The sequence below is a fragment of the Glycine max genome, chromosome 2, assembly GCF_000004515.6.
Source record: "Glycine max cultivar Williams 82 chromosome 2, Glycine_max_v4.0, whole genome shotgun sequence".
Lineage (NCBI taxonomy): Eukaryota > Viridiplantae > Streptophyta > Magnoliopsida > Fabales > Fabaceae > Glycine > Glycine max.
The window spans coordinates 28027295-28050957 of record NC_016089.4 but is presented as its reverse complement, the minus strand read 5'-3'; the positions used below and the strand labels follow the sequence as shown (position 1 = coordinate 28050957).

The following is a 23663-nucleotide window of genomic DNA, read 5'->3' as shown; positions in this document are numbered from 1 at the left end:
CATCTCGTCAATGGTATCACAAATTTCATCAAGTAATTCTCTCATTTGGTTTCGAGATAAATCTTGTTGATGATTGTGTGTATCACAAATTCAGTGGGAGCAAGTACATTTTCCTGGTCTTATTATATGTTGATGATGTACTGCTTGCCACTAATGATATAGGCATGTTGCACGAAACCAAGAGATTTCTATCAAGAAACTTCGAAATGAAAGATCTTGGTGATGCCTCCTTTGTATTAGGAATTCAGATACACCGAGATCGATCTTGAGGTATTCTAGGATTATCACAAAGGAGTTATATCGAAAAGGTACTTAAAAGGTTTGGCATGCAGGAATGTAAATCCGAGGATACTCCAGTTGCTAAGGGAGACAAGTTTAGTCTCAAACAGTGCCCAAAAGGAAATTTGGAAATTCAGGAAATGCAAAAGATTCCTTATGCATCAGCTGTAAGGCCTTTGATGTATGCCCAAGTATGTACGCGTCTGGATATAGCATACATAGTTGGGGTATTAGGTAAATATTTAAGCAATCCATGAATGGATCGTTGGAAAGTAGCCAAAAGAGTTATGATGTATTTGAAGAGATCAAAGTATCATATGTTCACATACAAGAGGCCATATCAGTTGGAGATCACTGGGTATTCTGACTCGGATTTTGCAGGATGCCTAGATAGTTTGAGATCCACTTCAGGTTACATTTTCATGTTAACTGGTGGTGCGGTTTCTTGGCACAGTGCCAAGCAAACCCTTACTACTTCATCCACTATGGCAGCAGAATTTGTGACATGCTATGAGGCATCAAATCATGGAATATGGTTGAGAAATTTTATCATAGGGCTGCAAATTGTGGAAGGAATTGAAAGACCAGTTATATTGTGACAATAAATCAGTTGTATTATATTCTAACAACAATATGAGCTCGACCAAGTCAAAATATATTGACATCAAGTTCCTAATTGTTAAGGAAAGGATACAGAGTGGACAAATTTCCATAAAACACTTAGGGACAAACTCCATGATAGTAGATCCTCTTACTAAGGGACTTTCACCTAAGGTCTTTCATGAGCATGTTGCTCACATGGGTGTTTTACAGTTCGAGGAATCTTTGGTTTAGTCAGAGTTAGTCACTTTTATGTATTTTATGTTCTATGTTAGATTTTATGTATACATTGAATTTTGAATATATTTGGTTATATATATGTGTGTGTGTATATATATATATATATATATATATATATATATATATATATATATTATTCAATTATTACACTTTGTACATTAAGGTTATTAAATGATCTCATTGAGGTAAAGTAGGATCAGTTGAAAATAGACGTGTACAAGCCACCTTCACGTAATTTTCATGCTACACATTTCATGATGAGTCTATGTCATTTGATTCTATTAGCATTAGTGATCATTGATGGGTTTAGTTGTGATTGATACAATAAAAACTGCTTTGGTTCTACGTGCGGATGTAATCAATGAACAAGATTTTTGGAATATGCTCAAGGCATGTAATGGCAAATTTTGAGCTCATAAAGTCTAACACATTCATAAGAATTGTAAGGATATATATATATATTTGTGACCAATGGAAGATTGTTAGCAATTTTGGGTCACACACACACACACACATATATATATATATATGTATATATCACATAATTGAATGATTTAGAGCCATTATTTTATTAGCCAAATATTAAAGTGGTCTAATCAATATAAAATTATGGCTAAGGGCATATATGTCATGAAAGGTTAATTGTGTAAATATCATTAGTGATATTATAATTTGATGAGGAGCCAAATTATAATTATCAAATTTGGGGGTAACTGATGACAATTGCTAACATAAGAGGTTATGTTCCCCGTTTGTAGAGAGGAGCGAAAGACGTACAATTTCGTTTTTCTTTTCTCTTTATCTCCCATCAAAAGAAAAAAGTTCAAAGAAGAACAAAATGGCTCTCTAAATTTGGAAGATCATAAAATCAATCTTGATCCTCATCAATCTTTCATCATTCCATTATGGCTAATCCAAGTATGCTTCCGCATTTAGTTTTTTATCATGATTTTGAGTATGAGAACACAATGGGATTTTATTCTTCTTTAAGCAATAATTTTTCTCTACATGGATAGAAAACATGTAGTTATGATTGATAATTGTCTGTTAGAATTAAATTAGGTTGATTGATTGAATCCCAATATTTGAAATTTGATTGAATCCCAACATTAAATTCATATTTTATAATTTATAGAAATATTTTTATATTATTTGAATTTTTAATATAGTATTAATTATTTATTTTAAATTTTAATGAGCGTATGTTAACAGGTATGCCAATAAATATTTTTATATACATATATATTCTATAAAATTGTTATTATTGGAAGTGTTGTCCTAAATAAAATCTCATTCACTTTGATGTCTTTCGTGTTTCCTCTTTACTTTCTTTTAAAATAAGTTAATTTTGTTCATTTTTTATTTTTGTTTTTGTTTATATACTTGATTTGGGATAACAAAAATTGAATGAAGTTATTTATTTATAATAAAATTATGTGTCTTGCTAATTAAATATATTTATTATGGTTTGTATGCATATTTTTATATTTTACACTTGTAGTTGATTGCATAGTTTTAATGTTTTAAATATATCACAATTAATAAATAATATATTTTATTTATTATTTGGATCACATGATAATTGTCTATTTTAATTTTAAAACCTATTCTAGGAAAACTAATAAGTTAATTAAGGTATTATAGAAAATAAAAATTCATATAAGATTGCATGATTTAAGTAAATCAAATATATATTCATGGTAATTTTCTTAATTGTTTATATAATTCAGACAAATTTTCGATTGATAATTTTTTGTTGGAAAGTAAATAAAAGTGAAAACAAAAAAAAAAGATAAAAATCACAAGTAGAATGATAAAAAAATGTTTGATTTAATTAACTTTAAAAAGATTTTATTATGTCCTTTATTAAATAAATTTTTAAACTAAATATACTTAATAAACTAATTAATTACCAAACAAACACTATTAACATAGTCAAATATATTTAATCAAAAATCAAATATTCAATATATCAACCAAATTTCAATAAACTGTACTTAGCATGAAAATTAGTATTTAATGGTTAACCTTTTATTCAAACTACATACATTAAAATAATTTTTATTATATAGTACTATATGAATAATTGTTTCCCTTAAGTTAAAAGTTTTAAACTAAATTTATTAGCATGACTGAAACAAATAATAAGAGATAAATAGAATTCATATCTAAGACTATCTATTAAAAAAACATAATTTGATTAACAAAATTGAATTTACAAATACAAAATTACTAATTCTCAATTCATAATCCTATAAAATAGAAGATTTTTTCTAGATACCTATAAAATAAAAGATAAAACACAACTTTGGTTGTGTCACTTACATACTATAATCCTATAAAAAATATAAGTGTAATTGGATATTTTTCATATTTTTACTTTGATCAACAAAAAATATACCATATCAATTTACGCGGTTCTTATATCTAATATATAAAATTCAAAAAAATATAATAATGAAACTACTCTAAAATAACTTTGTCATAGTTGCTAAAAAACTTAATCTTGGTGGGTCCCATTATGTCATATTTAGGAATTCCAATAAATTTTTCTCTAATAATGAAATCACTTAAGTACTTAAAATGGACTCATGTATTACCTCACATCTTTATAATTTTTGTTTAAAATAATAATAATTTTACTTTAAGAGTTGATTCTTATACAATAATCATTCTTATGTTATGACTTCCAACTTAGCCTACGCTAATGAATCTTCCAAATGAGAACCACTTCCTACCTCTAAGAATAAAGAGTATTTATTCATTTTGTTTTATTAGACAAATTTGACTACATGAACTAAATTCAATTAGTTAGGTTTTTTTCTTTGATCAAGTTTGACTGCATTGGTTAAAATATTCAGTTTATGTTTTACAATTTACGTCACTTGAACATTGGACTAAGTCATCCATCTTTTTTTTATTGCTTTTAAGATTTCTTTTCCTTTATTTTTTATTTTCTATAATGAGATTGCTGAGGGAGTCAATCACTAAGGGAAAGGTCTATCAGGCTCTCATGGGTATGAAATCCTACAAGGCGCCTAGCCTTGATGGATTTCAACCTATTTTTATAAAATGTTTTGAGACTTGATTGGTGATGATGTTTGGGATTTTGTGAAGAGGGCCTTTGAGATAGGTATGGTTGATCCTTCTACTTATGAAACTTTGATTGTTCTTATTCAAAACCATCACAATCCCTAGTGTTTAAAGGACTTTTGAGCAATTAGTTTGTGTAATGTTATCTACAAGCTAATTTCTATTGTCTTGGTGAATAGAGTGACACCTGCTTGGACCGCCTCACTAGTCATATGCAAAAGTAGCTTTATCCCTGAGAGAAGTATTACAAATTGTGCAATCATCTTGTAGGAGATTATTCATTCTTTGTCAAGGACTAGGAGGCAAAAGGGGGATGTTGTTTTAAATTAGACCTTGAAAAAGTGTATGATAGAGTGAATTGAAGATTTTTGAAGAGGATGTTAGTTGACTTGGGTTTTTAAAAAATATTGTCTCTTTAATTATGCATAATATCTCCTCTTCTGCTCTTTGTTTATTGTGGAATGGCAAAAGGTCTTTCTCTTTTGTTCCAAAGAGAGGACTATGTCAAGGGGGTTTGCTATTTTTGTACCTTTTTCTTTTGTGTATGGGAAAGGTTTGGTTATTTGATTAAGGAAGCAATATGGATGATGGTTCTTGGGAGCCTTTCCAATTAAAGAGAGGTCCCCCTCAATATCTCATCTCTTTTTCGTAGATGATGTTACTCTCTTTTCTAGAGCCAATCCATCCATGATGAGAGTTATTACTAATATCTTGGACATATTTTGCTCTAAATCAAGGTGAAGAGTTTGGGAAGTCCAAAGATTTTGCGTCTAAAGGTGTGATTGCTAGGAGAAGGAGGAAGTTGTTTAATATTTCTCATAATAATTTTACTCATAATTTGGGGAGATATTTGGGCTTCAGTATGGTGCATGGGAAGACAAACGTTTTTCTCCTTTAGTGGAAAAAATTAAGTCCTCATCTATTGTAACACCCTTAGTTACTATTATGATTTTTCTTAATTTATTTGCAACATTATGAAGTAAAGGAATTAATTTAGAACGAATTTTCCAACATCCTTTTTCAAAATAATGAATAACGTTTTGTCATTGCTTTTAAAAAATGTTATTACCGGAGATCCCTTAAAATGATAAGTCATATTAAGATAATACTCGTTATACATAAAATAAGGCATCCATCAACATCATATCTTTCAATAAGAAACAATTTGATTTATAAAAATTTAATTTTCATTAAACCAATACAATATAATAAAAGCTCATTTGTACATTCTCAATTATGCCTTGTTAAGCAACTACACTATACAATTATAACACATGTCTACATTCTTGAAATTAGATATGTAATATATGTCACATACGAAAGAATGATAACAACATAAGATTAAAACCTAATATATCCTTTATTGTACAAGAAAAGACTGAGACTTAGAGCAATGACTCAAAGAAAACTCAACCCTTATATACTCACTTCAAAACTCTTGAGGCATCATCAGTAGATCCTTATTCTTTTTAAACAAGTACAACTGCTTCTTCAGTGCTCATCGCAACTTTCACATCCGATCTTCGTTATTAGCATCGAGCCCTTCATCCTTCTCTGAAAAACAAAGGGTGTATGAAGTTAGTCACTCATCTTCTCCAAAACCAAAAGCAAACAACCTTACGATCACAAACATACATACTAGCCACCACTAGGTGGTTCTCTCATGGTCTCACTCGAATCATATTCACGTTTCTAATAGATTTTTAACTTATCACATTGCGAGCCTGTTGTCACTGGAACTTTTAGAACTCAGTGGTCTTACATAATTTAAATTGGATGGTTGTTAGGAGTACACCCTCACCATAGTACAATGGCGAACCCTTACCAACTAGTTATGTCTTGCATCTGTCAAGATTGCCAAGTTGGCACTATGGAAACACAACCACAAACTCAACACCATACCCTTAAGAAATAGCAAGTCAAATATCCATCCCCCGAGTATCACTCTGTGTGGTCATCCAATCTCTGAGGAATGACTCCTTAACAAATTTCCCCACTAGGATTGTCCCTTGCAGGTTTGTGTGGGCTTCTCTATCAATGGTACTAGATGACAGTCAACTAAACGACATAAGCTTATTAATATATCGCACGCAGATCAACATCTCCCCCATTATCTTAAGTGGTCAATCCATTGTTATCCCATATTTCACAAACATAACACACAACATTGATAGAGCTCCTCACATAATCTCTACAAAACTTGTCTCCACAGCTAGTGATCACAAAGAGATCATATTTCTTGAACGACATGTTATCCTTATCACAATTTTGTCACATTTTGCATGGTTTAACCATGACTAAATTGAGAAAGGGTTCTCCCTTCTCCTTTTGTGCTCACAAACAAGCGTGATCTTACAACACATCAAACTCAATTCATGAAACACACATGTATCATGCACCACAACAACACATCATAATCCATAACAATTCATTAAAGCATTCTTACTCATTCCATGAATTGGATTCATGCCACATCCCATGTTTTATTACATTATATGTTATCCTTCCATCTCTCAATATTATGTGGGGTTTATCATGACTCATGTTCTCCAAGCAAGGGTCCTAAGGCTTATTCTAAGTCCAATCCTTACGAATGTACTCCAATGTGCAAAGGTGCCTAAGATTTACTATGTCTAATAATTTATTATGTTCACACTCTTATTAAGTCTTTATTCATTATTTGTCACAATGAATCTTAACTATCACGAGAATTAAATTCTAGTTTCTACATATGCACTCATGCATTGAGTCCATTTGTCCCACCTCAAGTATCCCATAACCCTTAATCACACCAAACAACACCACATCAATATATAAGCACACACTCAATCAAGGTCTTCAGCACACAATTTGCCCAAGGATCCCAATTTCTCTTGATCTCCAATTCAATCAATAAAAATTAAATAGAAGCAATTAAAATAAATCCATTCACAATAGTCAATAAATCATGTTAAAGTATAATGGTCTCCATTTGGGGTAGACTCATTCAATCATGGTAAAGTATAAGGGTCTCAAGACTTATTCCAATAACAATTTAGTAATAACGATTAAAATGTGAATAGTTCATACTCAATTTGATTCAATTCCTAACTCATCAATGCTTAGTAAAAGTAAATACTTAAATCATAACTTTAAAACCCATTTATATTATTCTAAAACCCCAGATCAACAAGGAAATTCAAACTCATAATCCATTTGGAATACAATCACATGTGCCTAATAGATAGTGGCGCTTAAGGGCCACCTACCATGCGCTTAAGCTCCACCACCTGGCGCTTAAGTGCCGCATTTCTTGCGCTTAAGTCCTAACATCTGACAACAACAGTGGTGCTTGTAAAAGCAAAGACATGTTTAAGCGTGAGTAACATCTCGCTTAAGCATGTGGACGACTAGAAGACCTAAAAGATATATGCATTTTTCACCTCCAATGACTTCCAAATCAACCCAAATCAAAACCCAATAACACCAAACACTTTCCCACAACAAGAACCACCCAAAATGACAGAGAATTACAAGTTACAACAAGTTTGCATGAATTTACAACAAAATAGATCTAAAGTGTTGATTTATGGAGAGGTATTCCTATGCTCCTACCACATATCTAAAGTGGAGACTATTCTATGAGCAAGCAAGAAAACAAGAGTAAGAATTGTCTCCTTCATACCTCAACTTAATGCACGAAAATTGGTGAAGAATGAGTGGTTTTAAGTTGCAAGACACAAGCATTTAAGCAATAAGGTAAGAACTCAAACAAGCAGGTAAGAACAAACTTCCAAGCCAGCACCCAACACAAAATATCCTCCCTTTCTTCTTGAAACCTCACGACCACCACCACCAAGAATGACCTCTCTTGGCCAATAGAGCATAAAAATGAGGGGTTCACTCTATGTTAATGCTTTTAATTTGGTCTCAAGTGTGTTGGAATTTAATTTGGACTTGGAGGTAATAAAAGGCTTCAAGATCTAGGATTTTAGGGAGTAATGTAATTTTTTTATGGTCAATGGGGTGCCCAAACATATCTATCCAAGAAATTTCATTTATGGCTAAAATGACTTTTGAACCTTTTGCTTAAAAAGGCTAAAGTAGAATTAGGGCAAAAATGGAAATATCACTTTAATCGTAAATGGCAATCCTCTAGTTAATTGACCTTGATCCTTGTGCTAATTATCTAGGGAAGAGTCATTAAATCTAACCTTACACATTGTTAGTCTTACATAGAGTAACTATGTACAACGCGAATTTACACAATGCAAGTTCACAGTATAAATTCTACATAGTCCAAATTGTTCTTAATTAAATATCAACAATCAATAGATGTTGGTCACAAAAAATCAATCACACGAATAACTAAATGAGATTTCACTCAAGATTAATTATCTTAGGAAAAAGCATAATTAAATTATCTACATAGTATAAATTCACACAGTGAAAAACTTTGATTTCAACTAAAGTTGAATTTTCGCTAAAGCTTGTCACATGGAATAATGTACATACAATTCAAAATTTTGTAAATCACTTAAATCATCATTGTAATTAATTTCAATATCAATTAAGCTTTCATAAAGCACCCAAACACAAAACTTACTATAGTCTGAGTTACAAATTTTTAGGGTGTTACATATAACAGCCTAGAAAGGTAAACTTTTGAGAAGGCCAGGTAAGTTGCCCTTGTCAATTTTGTGGTGGTGTATATTCCCACTTACACAATGCAATTGATGGGTGCCACGACAAATTTGTGATAAGTAGGATATGTTGGGCATTAGTTTATTTGGAGTGGAAATCTAGAGGGGAGCCTCCATCTGGTTAAGTGGGATTCTATTATTCAGAAGAAGAGGTCTAGGGGTTCGAGTAGCTAGACTTCATAATATTGCTTTGGTTGGAAAGCTTATTTGGGATATTCTCCATAGCCCTAACATGCTTTGTGTTTAGCTTATTCATAATAAGTGCCCCGTTGAGGATATTGACGATATGGTGCAACACAAAGGTTCATAATTGCTTACCTCGATCAAGCATGCTTATTCAAAAATTTGTGATTGGTTCAAGAATAAAATTGGAGGTGACAATTGTAGCTTTTGGTTTGATGCATGGTAAAGGACTAGCATCTCATCGAAGGTTCCTTATGTTCACCTTCATGATGCTAATTTGAGGGTGAGTAATACGGTTTTGGGTGAAGGGTGAGATCTCAACAATATTTAAACGTTGTTGCTCGATGAGGTTGACGACAAAGTATTGGCATCCAAGGTCATTTTGCATCATTTTGTGTTTGATGTCAATGTGTGGGAAAGTGACCTCTCTAGCATTTATTCTACTTGGTCAGGGTATAATTGGCTTCTTGTGAATCATGGGCACTCGTTAGGAGATCATTAGGATTAGATTTGGAATAGTGCACTACTTGAAAAATGTCAAGTTCTTTATTTGGCAGTTGGGGCATAGTGCTTTGCCTACAAGAGAGTTTTTGGCGCATAAGCATATCCCTATCTGTCTAGCTTGCCCTTAACGTGGGGGCATGTATTGAGGACATTCACCATATTTTTTGGGTGTGTGGGAATATTATCTAGGTGTGTGATGTGTCATCATTTTATCATATTTCTTAACCCTTTTTGTCACCATTTTAATTACTAATTAGCCTTAATTGTCAAATTAATTATGCAGTTTTATCATTTGGTCCTACTGGATTAATTTTTGTGTTTTTAATTTAATTTCAGGAGAATTATAAGCAATTGGGCTTGAATCCGGAATTGGGCTTGGACTTGAAGAGAGCATACAATTTTATTCTACCAAATCTTATCTAGATTTTATCTCATCTAGATTTTATCTTATCATATCTAGATTTTATCTCATCTAGATATTATTTCATCTAGATCTTATCTTATCTTATCTAGATTTTATTTCTTCTATATATTATTTCATTTAGATTTTGTCTTATCTTATCTTATCTAGATTTTATTTTATTTATGGGCTTGGACTTAAAACAGATTTGTAAGCTTTGGGGCTGAGAACTATATAACAGCACCAAGGTTCTAGTTTTAGGCTCTCTCTCTCTTTCGTTTTAGTTTTTTTCGTTTTGGAGAATAATTCTAGTTTTCTTCATTTTCTACTACAATTTTTTTTGATATTGATTAATGGAAGGCTAAGTCTCCAGCGTTGTTTTCTCTTGAGGATCAAACACAACTCTCTTTGAAGTTTTATTATTACTATTGAATTCTGATCAGTTTTTCCTCTTCACCAATTACTCTGTATTTGTTGCTATTAATCCATGCATGCTTAGTGCTTGATTAATTATCTCTGCGCTTAATTTACGTTCATGCTTAATGATCAGTTTCGTTCATGATTAATTGGTGTATGTGTTGCTTAATCACATAATGAATACCTTATGTTAAATTTCGCTTAGTAATTTAATTTAGGGTTGGATTAAGTGGTTGAACTGATAAAAGATAAATCCTCGTAACCTAGGATAAGAGACTTGCTTGTGAATCAAGGGGAAACAACATATTTTAATTTTGATATTTTCTAATTCAAATTTACTTGCTGTTTAATTTACAAAAACAAACAACCCCCCCAATTCGTTATTGTTTTATTACAATTTGTTATGAACGTTTGGTTGATCATTGCTAATTGGAAGACGACCTAAGATCACTTCCTAGATATTGCATTTTTAATGTTTATTTGATTCTGGTACGGCCTCGATCAGTGTGGCAGGAGTTTCATATTAATTGTCAAATCTCGAATAGAGATGGAATGAATTGGATAGTTTGGATTTATGCTCAGATGCAACAATTTGGGAGGCTTATTCCTATCACTTTGTAGGAAATATAGAGGGATAGGAATAAAGTAGTGTTCTAAGGTAAGAATTGTTATTGTTTCCATGTTACAACTAGGGTCTTCTCTCTTTTTACCAGTGTTAGATTGGCTTTTGATAAGCAACCATACAATATGCAAGGCGATATCATCAGACAACAGAGGTGGGTGACTTGTCTTTAGGCCAAGGGAGATCAAGTTACTCTTCATACAGATAGGATTTGTATTGGGAACCTTGGTCAAGTTGCTTATGGGGGATTACTTCATGATGCCCATGGTAGCTGGATGCGAGGGTACCTTGTGAGCATTGGATTTGCAGATATTTTGTAGGCAGAGTTGTTGGGTTTACGTCAAGGGCTGAAGGTGGCTTGGAAAATGAATTGTAGTGATGTGCTTTGTGTTTCAAATTCTATGCATGTGTTGCAACTTATCAAGCAGCTTATGCATCACTACCATGCTTACTTATGCTAATATTGTGGAGCATATCAGGGAATTCTTAAAAAAAGTGGAGGGTGGAGTTCAAGTACACTTTATGTGAGGGAAATCCGTGTGTGGATGCCTTGGTGAAGAGAGGTTTGCCTGTTAGTGATTCTTTGTGGTTTTGGAGCATCTTCCTTCAAGTTGGATTGTTTATTGTTGGTTGATGCCATGCAAGTGTCTTTCAATAGACACTAAGGTCATGCTTTTGTTTTGTTTTGCTGCTTGTTTGCCTTACATTACCAAAAAAAAAGGTCTCGTTCGAGGTGGTTGTGAGTTTCCTATTTTTGATTTTGAAATACAAATTTGAAAACAAAACATGTTTGGATAAAATGCGATTGAGTTGGATTTTTCCCTTTATTTTGAAATGCTTCTCCTATTCTTTGGTTTTAGTTTCATATGTTGATGCATGCTAATGTGTGAGACCTCTATGAGGAAGTAATGTTGTTTGTTAGATTTATTAATTTTTTAAATCAATGGCTAAATTTTTTTTTAACTTTTTTTTTTTCTCTTTCTCAAATTTACCCCCCTTTCTCCCTCTCCATAATTTCCAACTACTCAACACGCTTTTCTATTTTTATCAGAATCAACAACATAGTGCCTTCCAATTTTCCCAAACTCAACAACATCTTGAAGGGAAAGAAAGACTAGTGCCTTCCAATTTTACCAAACTCAACAACATCTTCAAGGGAAAGAAAGACCCTAACAAGGAAGTCAAGAACTCCAACAACATTATCCTTATTATTACTTTCAAGAACTATAGTTCCTTCCCCAAATTATAATAATTTTGTGAATCTTGTGTTCATTCACCAATTTTAACATTTCTAATAGATTCTATCCAACTTGGACTAGATTAGTTAGATGTATAATATAATATCTAGATACCCAACTTTAAATCAAATGTCACAAAAAACATTTTTAAATATTTAGTTTTGAAGCATGTATGTGAAGTTTCAAGTGGAGATGATGGTGGCTTCATGGTGCAAATTGTAACACCTTGAAATTTTGATAACTTAAAATTGATGTTTAATGTAATTCTTGTGTTATTTGATTATTTGGTTGATTTGGATGAGTTGAGGTGTTGTGTAGATTAGCTATGTGCCATTACTTGATGTGGATGTTAAATTATGTAGAGTTTGATGGATTAGCCATATTTCATACTTCATATTACATAGAAATAATATAAACTTTGTAAGTAAGTACTTGTAGTTTCTCATGAGGGGAAATACTTGTACTTGAGGGCATGTCACTCGATTCAGAACTTCTTTAAGACTCAGGCTGATCATCATTAGGGAGAGTGACCTATGTACGATAGGGTGACCTCAACACTTGCTGTCTAGTTTTCTTAAGTGAGAGTATGGTGTGGACACATTTTGGCTATTTCTTGATGAATGATACCACATTGTATTTGAGAGTTGATGTCAAGTGCATGCATCATATTGAGCATGATTGATTGGGACTATGGTAAAGTTGATGATTGTTAAGTGTATAATGGACTAATGGATATTTGTGTATGATTATAGTATTTGCTAAGGTTTTTCATACTAATCATGGTCATTTGATTTTTGTGTTGATTCCTTTTATAATAAACTGACCCTTGCAATTTTTGTACCGTGTGGTCGATACCTATGATGATCACGAACCTTCGTTCGTGAGAGCAGATGGACAACAGTAGATTACGTGGAGTGAGATCCTTTTGTTGGAGCCACCAAGCCGACATGATGACGTTGGGATTATTTTGGGAGAGAGTTGTGTTATATATATATATATATATATATATATATATATATATATATATATATATATTCATTTGAGTATTTGTGTATTACTGGTGAACATATATCGCGAAAAAGTTACTTTCATTTTTCACAAGCAAATTAATGGAGTTTTCATCTAAAATTAAAATTTTACGCGGTTTAGAGTAGTGATATCGTAGCACGAGGTGGGTCGCTACACGAATATGATTGTAGGATGGGCGAAATAAGGTCGCACATGGTAGTGATGAATCACTAATGATAGGAGTTACAACACACCAAAAAGGGTTTATGGTGCAACGACAAAGGTTTTCATACCCTTTATTGCTTTCCATTGTGGCTTTCAATTTTATTGTAGCAACCATGCTTTTTCAAGAGAGCGAGAGAGAGAGAGAGTCAAATGTTATGTTTGACAAGGTATTTTACCTAATCTCTTATTTTTTTACTAATTGAAAAACTTGTTTAAACGACAATTAACAAACTTTTTTTAGCAATTTCTTAGTAGTTTCTATAGGTTTTTTTTAAATGATACTCGAGGTAACATTTTTTAAAATGTTAGTTTCTAACTTTTTATATTTTCTTTCATTTTTATTCTCAATAAATTTATTCAATTTCCTATTATCCTTTTCAAGTAAAGTGATTTTATTATTTTTCTATTATTTTGTACTTTTCAACTATTTCATCAAGTAATTTTCAATTAACTTTTTAGCTACCAACTGATTCTCTAGCTTTTAGTAATAAGTTAATTTTTTAGTTACCAGCTGATTTTCTAACTTTTAGTTAACTTTTTAGGTTTCACTTAATTTTGTAGTTAATTTTGTTAAAAATAACCTAAAGAAAATGGAGATGAAGGGATGAGTGGTTGGTGACAATGGGGGAGATGAAGGCATAAATTTGGAAATTCAAAAAAAAAATCTAAACGATTGATTTAGAAAATTAATAAATCTATGTGCTAGCCTGCGTCTTCGTCTTCATATGTTATCTCACTTCATCTCTCATTTCTTACCGAGAAAGTGCCCCTCCAGTCCACAAAGTCTTTAATCACTGTCACCCTCTCCCCCTCCTCCGGACACCACCTTCACCATAACTGTACCACACTTCTCGCTTGCTTTCTTATGACAAACAATATTCCAAAATTGAAAATCAACGTTGCAGCAACAATAGGGATAGCAAATATAATAACTTCAATATAATTCTGTCCTGAGCAAATATCAATAGAATTAAATCACTCACCAATTCAACCCATTATTAGTGTTGTGCGTTTGTACTTGAAGACGAGTCAAAACCTGTAGGTCAATGTTTTGATGCTATTGTTAAACATTATATCTTAAATTGTTGCATCCATGAAGCAATGACGATTCTGAAACATAATAAGTATTCTCTTTTAACTAGTTACCAGGGTCCTTTTTTGTTTTTTATGTGGTAGTCACAATCATAGCCGGCGCAATAGCGAGAAATGCGATACAGTTACAGAGGAGGTGGTGTTAAGAGATTGTGTTTTTCAAAACTAAAAAATTCAAAACAAAAACCAGATTTGATTTCTAAAATTTTCAAAACTTTAAACTGAAAATTTTCCGAAGAAGCCTAAAATTTTAAATATTTTAAAATTTTGTTTCTAGATTGGATTTTAGTTGTTGAAAAAAAAATTACAAGAATTTTCATTTTTTTATTTTATTTTATCATAACGTTAGATGTGATAGGCTTAAACTAAACCAATTCCATTTTTATTGAGTTAATTTGGTTTGGGTTTAACAAGATAGTTGTCAGCATCAAGCAAAATCGAACCAAACAATTTAAAATTAATTTACTTTTTCTTTTTTTCTTAAAAATAACTAAACTAAACCCATAAACTACCCTAATTAGAACCACTCAAACAATTCTCATTAAAAACATTCTTTAAAACTTGTGTAGATTTCAATCAATAAGAAAAAAAATGTATTAAAAAGAAAGCATAACAAATTTCGTAAAAGAAAGAAGAATAAAATATAAAAACAATTATGTTATTGTACAAAAAGAATAAACAATGGTTATGAGAGTGGATTGATTTCCTTTTTTTACGTTAGTGGATTGATTTCCTTATTCTTTATGCAAATAATGTTGGTGAACGACCAAAACAAATAGTATGTGACATGATTGCATTAAAAGGAAATGCTTAGTTTAATTTGCTTTACATTTATAAGATTTTCATATTATACACACATTTAAATGAAAAGTAGTTCCATTTTGGTATATTATCAAGCGAAGAAGGATAAAGAGATTTAGGGGTTGCTAGATCTCAAATTAAAGGTTAATCACATAATTGACCTAAAGAATTAAAGTTTATGAAAATATTTTATGATGGATAAAAAAATTACAAAATTTTTATTATTAACAATTAGAAATAATCTAATGTATAATTCTTAAAATAATTATTATAAATTTTAATAATTTTATTATACATGATAATGTAAAAAAATTTATACCGTCGTGGCATTCTAATTGAATTCTAAAAAAGTATGATCAAAATTAATTTTATCACATATTTTAAATACACTTAATAACTATTTTTTAGTTTAATTACTACATACATAATTTCTTAGTGACAATTCTATTTAAAATACTATTAGACATTAATTCTGTGAGGACTTGAATCTTGATTTGTTATATCACGAGGAACTATATTCTTTTTCTAGACATATATATATATGTATATATATATATATATATATATATATATATATATATATATATATATATATATATATATATATATATATATATATATATATTTATTGTTTATTATAAGTTTTGGTTGATTGAGAATGCAGAGTGTACGATACATATCATAAGTTTGATACTTTTATAAAAATCAGCTTACAACTTCATACAAATATTAATTTATGATTAATTGAAAATGTGAAATGTAAGAAATATTTATTTGTATTTTCATTTGGCCATTGCTTTAATGTAACTTAAAAATACATTACATCGGTTTATATTAGGTATATTCCAATCATGAACTTTATTTACATTTTTTATTTTAGTTTTAAATTTAATATTTTATTAAAGAATCACTTTATCCCTAAACTTCACCATTTAATATTTTGATTTTTGAATCAACAACTGATTGCGGTGGTTATGTGACGATTGATTTTGATCATGCGAAATTGAGCGTCGATATGTTGTGACATTTAGAATCGTTGTAGGTGATGTAGTTGGTTTGGAAGATTAACTAATTAAGGTGTATAACCATTCATAACATAGGTGCATTAGATGCACTGGCTAACCTAAGTTTATTTGAGGGAGTGCACTTGCACCCGCTCATTCTTTAAAATTTATCAAATATATAAATAAAATTTTATATTTTTGTATTTTATTTTATCTATATTTATATAATTGAACCTCCTAATTTTATTTTTTATAATTTACATTCATTAACTTAGGATTTTGGATCCGCCACTACTTAGATGTGAATTTATTCTTGGACTTAGCTGGATTCCTTTAATCTTTTTAGTGAAAATGTTGTTTACATGTGAATCTAAAGATGGTTAAAATAAAAATATAAGTGGAGAGGAAAAAGATGACCATTGGAGATTTGGAGGTTCGGAGAGGTCCAAGGTAATGAGAAGGTGAAGGGTTCAGGTCTTAAGAATAAATTGGGAAAAAATGGAAAGACAAAGGAAAAAAAAGTTAAAAAAGAAGAAAAATCTCAACTATTGGTTCAAAAATTAAAATATCAAATGGTGAAGATTAGGGATAAAGTGATCTTTTAATAAAATATTAAATTAAAAAAATAAAAATAAAAACTTTGCTATAAGGTTCTTAGGTTTGAATTGCAAAAAAAAATAAAATTAATTAACTAACATGGTAATGTAATTCACATGACATTCCATGATTGAACTTTATATAATACATATTGGTATAACTTATTTTAAATTCATATTAAAGTAACAATCTTTTCAATTTCTATTTTCACCTTTTAATTATAAGATTGATGGTTATTTATTTTGTGTTTTAAAAAATTTGTTTAAGAAATTTTGTTTTTTCCATTTTCTTTATAAATCTTTCAAAACAAAGAAGTATAGTTTTATAATTAAAAATGGAAAACAGAAAATGCATCAAAAGTAAATGGATTTCATCAATAGTCAATAGTATTACAAAAGATATTCAATGTCATCACGTGTTGGTTGAACAATTTTTCAAGTTCATTTTTTTATTTTACTTATTTTTTAGTCTATTTTTCTCTTTGTTTATTTTTGTTTAAAATCATGTAATGCCCAAGTCCAACTACTAGTTTTTGGAATGTGGACAAAAGACGACCTAGAATTATTATACTCTTTTCTTTATATATATATATATATATATATATATATATATATATATATATATATATATATATATATATATATATATATATATAGATGTTTGTGTGTGTAAAATAATTAATGAATGAGACTCCTTATGCAAGATTGCAAATTCGAGAAAGCGGATAGAAAACCAAAGGAAGAAAGAAACAAAAAGAATGTTTTGCTGAGTGCATCTATATCTATATACTATCTATAAAAGAGATACCTCTGAAAAATCCTAAAATACCCCTACCTAAGATTGTGACATCTATTCATTTCCTTGGTTTTTTGGTCTTTTAGCCTTTTCATTTCTCACTCCCTTGGTTGCTCCACGTATTGTTCCATGTGTTTTTCTTTTCTAACCTTTTCATTTCCCACTCCCTTGGTTGCTCTCCACGTATTGTTCCAGTGTCTTCTTTTCCAATCTTCATCCCAAGTCTTTTCAGTTTTCTTTTTATTTTTCCATTTCTCTTTCTCCTGTGGCAAAAGGCTCTTTTCTCTTTCTCTCTCACTCACTTTCTTTCTCTATACAACTTGGAAGCTTTCTCTCTCTCAAAGCAGCAAGGTCCTCCACCACCACCACCTCCAATCTCCGTCTTTTACACAGAGAGAGATACTGTGTGTGAGATCAGTTTTTGGTTCATGGGTTCCTTTTCTCTTCTACACAATTCCAAGCATCTATTCTTGGTATTTGATATATTTCATTCCTTTCTCTCTTGTATATTTTTTTCTTCTTTTAATTTACTATTTTTTGGTTTATAAACGGTCACCCATGATGTGGATTGGATTTTGTGTTGTGTAGGTTTGAACAAGTTTTGGGCTTTTGGTGGTAATGTGGTGTCTCACTATATGAAAGTTGCGAGTTAAGTCTTTTCTTAATTCATTGTGATTTTAAGTTAATTTCTGTTGTTAGAAATTAAGGGACCAAAAAGCCTAGGTTTGCATACTCTATATGATTGTTGTGCATGCACTATTTATGATGCAATGTTCTATGGAAATTGGATTAAGCATGTGGATTTGGGCAAAGTTTTTGGTCAGAATCGGGTATTTGATGAAAACAGTATACCTCCATTAATAGGTTGCTGTAATTTATCTTTTGAGGAATTTATAATTTATCGAAATTATCCTATGCAAAATTCGTTTTTTGTCTATACTTTAGGTTAGGCTTTTATCTGATTATTTTTATAGCATAGGGTGGAGGGAAAAAAATTGGTCAATACTAAAGGCATGTTATGGGCTGCAGGTATGGTATCAATCTGGCTAAAGGTATTCTGGAACATCACTTGAAAGGGATCCTAGATTCTGACAAACCAAGGAAATTGCTCGAAGATTTTCGAATTGGCAAGCTCATCACAGGTAATATACATAGGTTGCAGGTTTCTAATTAGCATTTTAGGATAACTTTTTTTTCCCATTTTTGATTAATTAAAATAATTCAGATTGATAATTCACATTTTCTAATCATGTTCATTAGGACATTTATTGGTTGCAGGTTATGTGTTTGATCAAATGTCAAGATGATATTTTTGGGTATATTTTCTTATTTCTTATTGGTATATATTTCAATTTAGGTTGGCAAGATAGAAGCAGAGAAAATGCTTATTCAAATGGTTGAAACTGAGTTGGAGAAGAGAAAGCAACAGGGCACATATAAAGGAGGATTTGGGGGGCAGTCCCACTTTTTTGGGTACTCCGTCTATTTTAGATATATCATTCTTAGAATTGTAAGGTTTGATAATATGATTTGCTATGAGACAGAAAAATATGAAAAGGTCCTATGGTCCTGCTTTAGGATTTACCTTCAAGTTTAAGTTGGATTAAAATTCTTTTGAACATACATTTGCTAATGGCATCTCTATCTTTGGTTAGAATTTGTAGTCACCTGTACTCTTTTAAAATATGTAGCTATGAAGGGAGATGTGGCTTGCCAACTAATTTTGATTCTACTTACTGCTATGCATTGGGTTATGGTGTTGCAGCCCTCCTTCAAAGTGGGAAGACTGGATTAATATCATCAGTTTGTGCCAATGCTCTTCACATTATCTTCTAATCATCAAATTAGATGTTTCTTCTCGATTGGTTTTAATGATTGATTATGGTTGAAAATGTTTGGTAATATTGGGGCCATCAACTCAATTTTTTTATTTGTTATGATATTTTGATCAGGTTGGTAATTTATGTGCTCCTGTAGAAGAATGGATTGTTGGTGGAACTGCACTCACTTCATTGATGGACGTGGAGAGGAGACATGGTATACATTGTGATCTAGCGGAGCTTTTGCTTTGCCCCAATACCTATTTTCTAAATTTTTATTCATTACATGACATTTTGTCTCCATGTTGTTACATTTATTTGAATGTGCTTTCTCTGATGTTCTACTGTTAATGAATTGTGTGATTTTCTTTTTAGGTAAATTCAAGCCTGTTATCAAAAAGACCAATTGAAATTATATATCAAACCAAGAAGCTTTTCATTTAATTGATTCATGTGTCTTAGCTTTCAAGCGTTTGGTGGTGATTATTTTATACATTATATATACTTTGATTTTTATGTGTGTTTAGATCTTATTCCATTGAAATTAATTTACATATATAAAGACATCCAGATGTAGTTTGATGTACCTTTAGTCATTTAATACTGCTTAACAAAGCAAGGGTAGATGATAGAAAAAATTATTTAATTCACAAAACAAAAGAAAATAAACGATAGTTTTGTAAATACTAAATACTATTATAGTAGTAATTTTCTATTATATAATTATTACTATTACAGGTATGCATCAGTGGTGGCAATAGAGAGCCAGTCCAAGTTGGATGACGAGCAATGGCTAGCTTATTAGATCACCTATTCGTTTGTCACCCTTGCGGAAATGATTCTTCAACCTATCTTAGAGTGGCGAGTTAGAAATTATATATTTGTACGAATGAATCATGCATAAACATATTCTCTCATTGAATTTATTTATTTTCATTGGAATTTATCTTGAATTTTATCAAAGAGGTTTAACTGTTTAACTCAGAAACTTGAACAAGTGTGTCATAAATCTCTTAATAATCATCTTTGTGATTCCTACGGACTACGGATCAAAAAGAAATTGTTGATTAATATAGTTAGGAAAAAATGATTATAAAATTTGAAATTGGCAGGATACCAATTTGGTACAATGTGAAGCTATTGACAGTGGCATGGCTGGTGTTGCCACAGTTCGCAGGAGCTGCGTACTTATATGAAAGGTTTGTGAGAGATACATAAGGAAATACATAACGGAGAGACAACATCTCTATGACAACCACCAGCAACAAAGAAAAAAGTCTCCCAATAACGGTGGCAAGGCCAAGAAGTTCTTCGAATTCGTCACGCCCAAGAAAGTGAGTTTTAGTTGGTTTAACCTTTTTTCTAATTATCATTTTGAAATGACTTAATTTGATACATCAAATTCTAATGTAAATTTGTGGTTGTGAATTTGCCATGACGATGCTGGAACAGAGGGATCAAGAGGCGTATTGAATTGGCAATTGGACGGTGCTGACCAGTGTATTTTAAGTTTTTTAACTGAGAATCTTTCAATTGGTCTTTTGAGTCAAATCAACCTTCCTTTTAATTTGGTTATAACTGTGTTTTATTTATGTTTTATCTATATATATGTATGTGGATCTGTAAATTAACCATTTATTTAATTTTGATTTCTTAAATGATTGGCTCTTATATTTCTTCTATCGACTGCTTTATCTTCTCTTATTTCTTCACTTTCATAACTTAAGCTGCAAGGTACAAAGACAAAAAAAAATGTAATCTTCTGAGTTTCTTGATGTAATGTTTTGCGCCGTGTATTGTTTTCTTAGTTTTGATTAAATATATATGGTTATACTAATTTAGAAGTCAAATGCTGTATTTGTTGACCCATCACATGTGATTGTGTAAAACTACTTGCTGCTTAGACTTATGTAGTAATCTTCTAGGTGGGCTTCGATTAACATTCCTAGCATGCCATTTGCACCCCGACCAGTAGCATTGGGGGCGCCTCCCCATTCTACCAATTTTTTCACACACAAAAAAGTTTTTTAAACCCTATAAAAGAAACTATAAACTTTAGCATGTTATATTAGACTATTCTTATTTTCTTATTGAAATTTTAGATTGATGTTATCATTGTTATGAATATGGATTGTGAAATCTATGATTATGTTACATAATTTCAGTTAAGTTTTAAGAGTGGTTGCTATTTTTGGTTTCATATATTTGAGGGCATCATTTTTTTCTCTGTTCTTTTGTTTTATGAAAGTATTTGATGAAATTCGATAAATTATATTAACTTTGCTTTTTCTTCTTCTTTTATTGCATTTTTTAAATAATAAAGATTACATCATGGATTTTTTAAAATTATAATCTCATTGATATTGATTGAATTTTTTAAAAATTTCATGATAATTTGGTTTGAATGTGATGTAACTTAGGTTTAGATTAGTAGACTGATTCCTGGGTTTGGAACCTTTTTTTTTTGCTTTCGTAGGTAGAAAACATTTTATATGCTGTATTCGTATGGAATCTACCTACTAGTCAATTTTTGGCTTTCTGATAATGAGTGCATAGCTAGCTATATTATCATATCATCAACTTGGTAACCATTCTTTATCGTATAAATATACATTCTTTAACAAAAAATATATCTTTATCACATAAAGATACATTCTTTATCCGATAGGCATGCTTATCCTCAAAAACATTGATTTGTTTATTGTTTGGATGTATTATATCTGCATCTACCACATAACGTATCTGAATGTATTATATTACCCGTTATTAACATAAATCTATTTAATTAGCTAGCATGACATCCTAAAGGACTATGTATTTAAATTGAAAAACAGGTATGGCACGTAGAATTAGCTTAATTGTCAAGATTAATGATATAGAGGATACTTGGAGACTTGCAATCAGAATTACAAAAATATGCTTCATTCAAAAGAATGTAGGAGGAGGTTTTTGGGAGATGATTTTAATGGATGAAAAGGTAATCCTACATTCATTAAATTATCAACTCAAGTTGATTAAATATTATCTACACAATTGGAGCCCTTATGACTTTTATTTTTTTGGCTCATCTTCTTAGGGACACAAGATCAGGGCCACAATGAACATTTTAAATTTGACAGATGGAAAAATCAACTCAAAGAGAGAAAAACTTATATTGTTTAGAACTTTGAGGTAAAAAATAATGTATTAGTAGGTAATTTCTAATTTGCATATTAATCATTATAGAATAAAATATGGTGTATGCTTTTGGGGGAAAATTTTAGATTTATTATCTTCTTTTTTTAAGCAGATGTGATTGATTAGTTTGTTGATATAAAGCAAGAACATCGTGTTAATCCAAAGATGGTAATCAATGTACTGTACTATATAAAACTCTTTAATATCGTTATTAGTCTTTTTCCTTTTTTTATAATACCTTTCTTTTAATTATTTTATCGAAAATCAATTGGCGAACTACTTGTGCATATACACAGATTATCGACTAGTACTATTATAAAAACCGTCCAACAATTATCACGTGTTGGTTGAACAATTTTTCAAGTTATATTTTTTATTTTACTCTATTTTCTATTTTTAAAAAAAATCATATATTGCACAAGTCCAACTACTGATTTTTGGAAAGTGGACAAAAGACAACATAGAATTATTAAACTCTTTATATTAAATATATTTTTTTTTGAAAAAATAATTAAAGAATGGGGCTCCTTGTGCAAAATTACAACTTCGAGAAATAAAAAAGGAAACAAATAAAAAATACCATAAAAAGAAGGAAAGAAACAAAAAAGAGTGTTTTACAACATTATAAAAATTATCCAACTTTGATCTTGGTCGAACAATTTTTTAAGTTATTTTTTTATTTTACTTGTTTTTTACTCTATCTTTCTCTTTGTTTTGTTTTTGTTAAAAATCGTATAATACATAGGTCAGCTACTAGTTTTTGGAAAGTGGACAAAAGACATCATATAATTGTTAAACTCTTTACATTAAATATATATTTTTTTTTAAAAATAATTAATGAATGGAACTCCTTTTACAAAATTGCAACGTCGAGAAACGAGAAAGA

General features: G+C 30.7%; 1 protein-coding gene across 3 annotated transcripts; it reads left to right on the top strand.

The window, feature by feature from the left end:
- Positions 1-18054: 18054 nt before the first annotated feature.
- On the top strand, positions 18055-21212 carry LOC102659565 (pyrophosphate--fructose 6-phosphate 1-phosphotransferase subunit beta). 3 transcript variants are annotated; one of them, XR_005887437.1, is made up of 8 exons: positions 18055-18253; positions 18369-18428; positions 18810-18922; positions 19138-19253; positions 19472-19583; positions 19733-19817; positions 20713-20934; positions 21053-21212. XR_005887437.1 is itself a non-coding variant. In XM_041007205.1 (4 exons), the coding sequence occupies exons 2-4, from the start codon at positions 19162-19164 to the stop codon at positions 19949-19951; spliced, it is 423 nt and encodes a 140-aa protein (XP_040863139.1). In that variant the 5' UTR covers positions 18267-18922; positions 19138-19161; the 3' UTR covers positions 19952-20258. The 3 variants fall into 3 exon arrangements, 1 of the variants encoding a protein (XP_040863139.1); XR_005887438.1 differs by lacking the exon at positions 19472-19583; XM_041007205.1 differs by lacking the exons at positions 18055-18253; positions 20713-20934; positions 21053-21212 and having other exon boundaries at positions 18267-18922; positions 19733-20258.
- The last annotated feature ends 2451 nt before the right edge of the window (positions 21213-23663 follow it).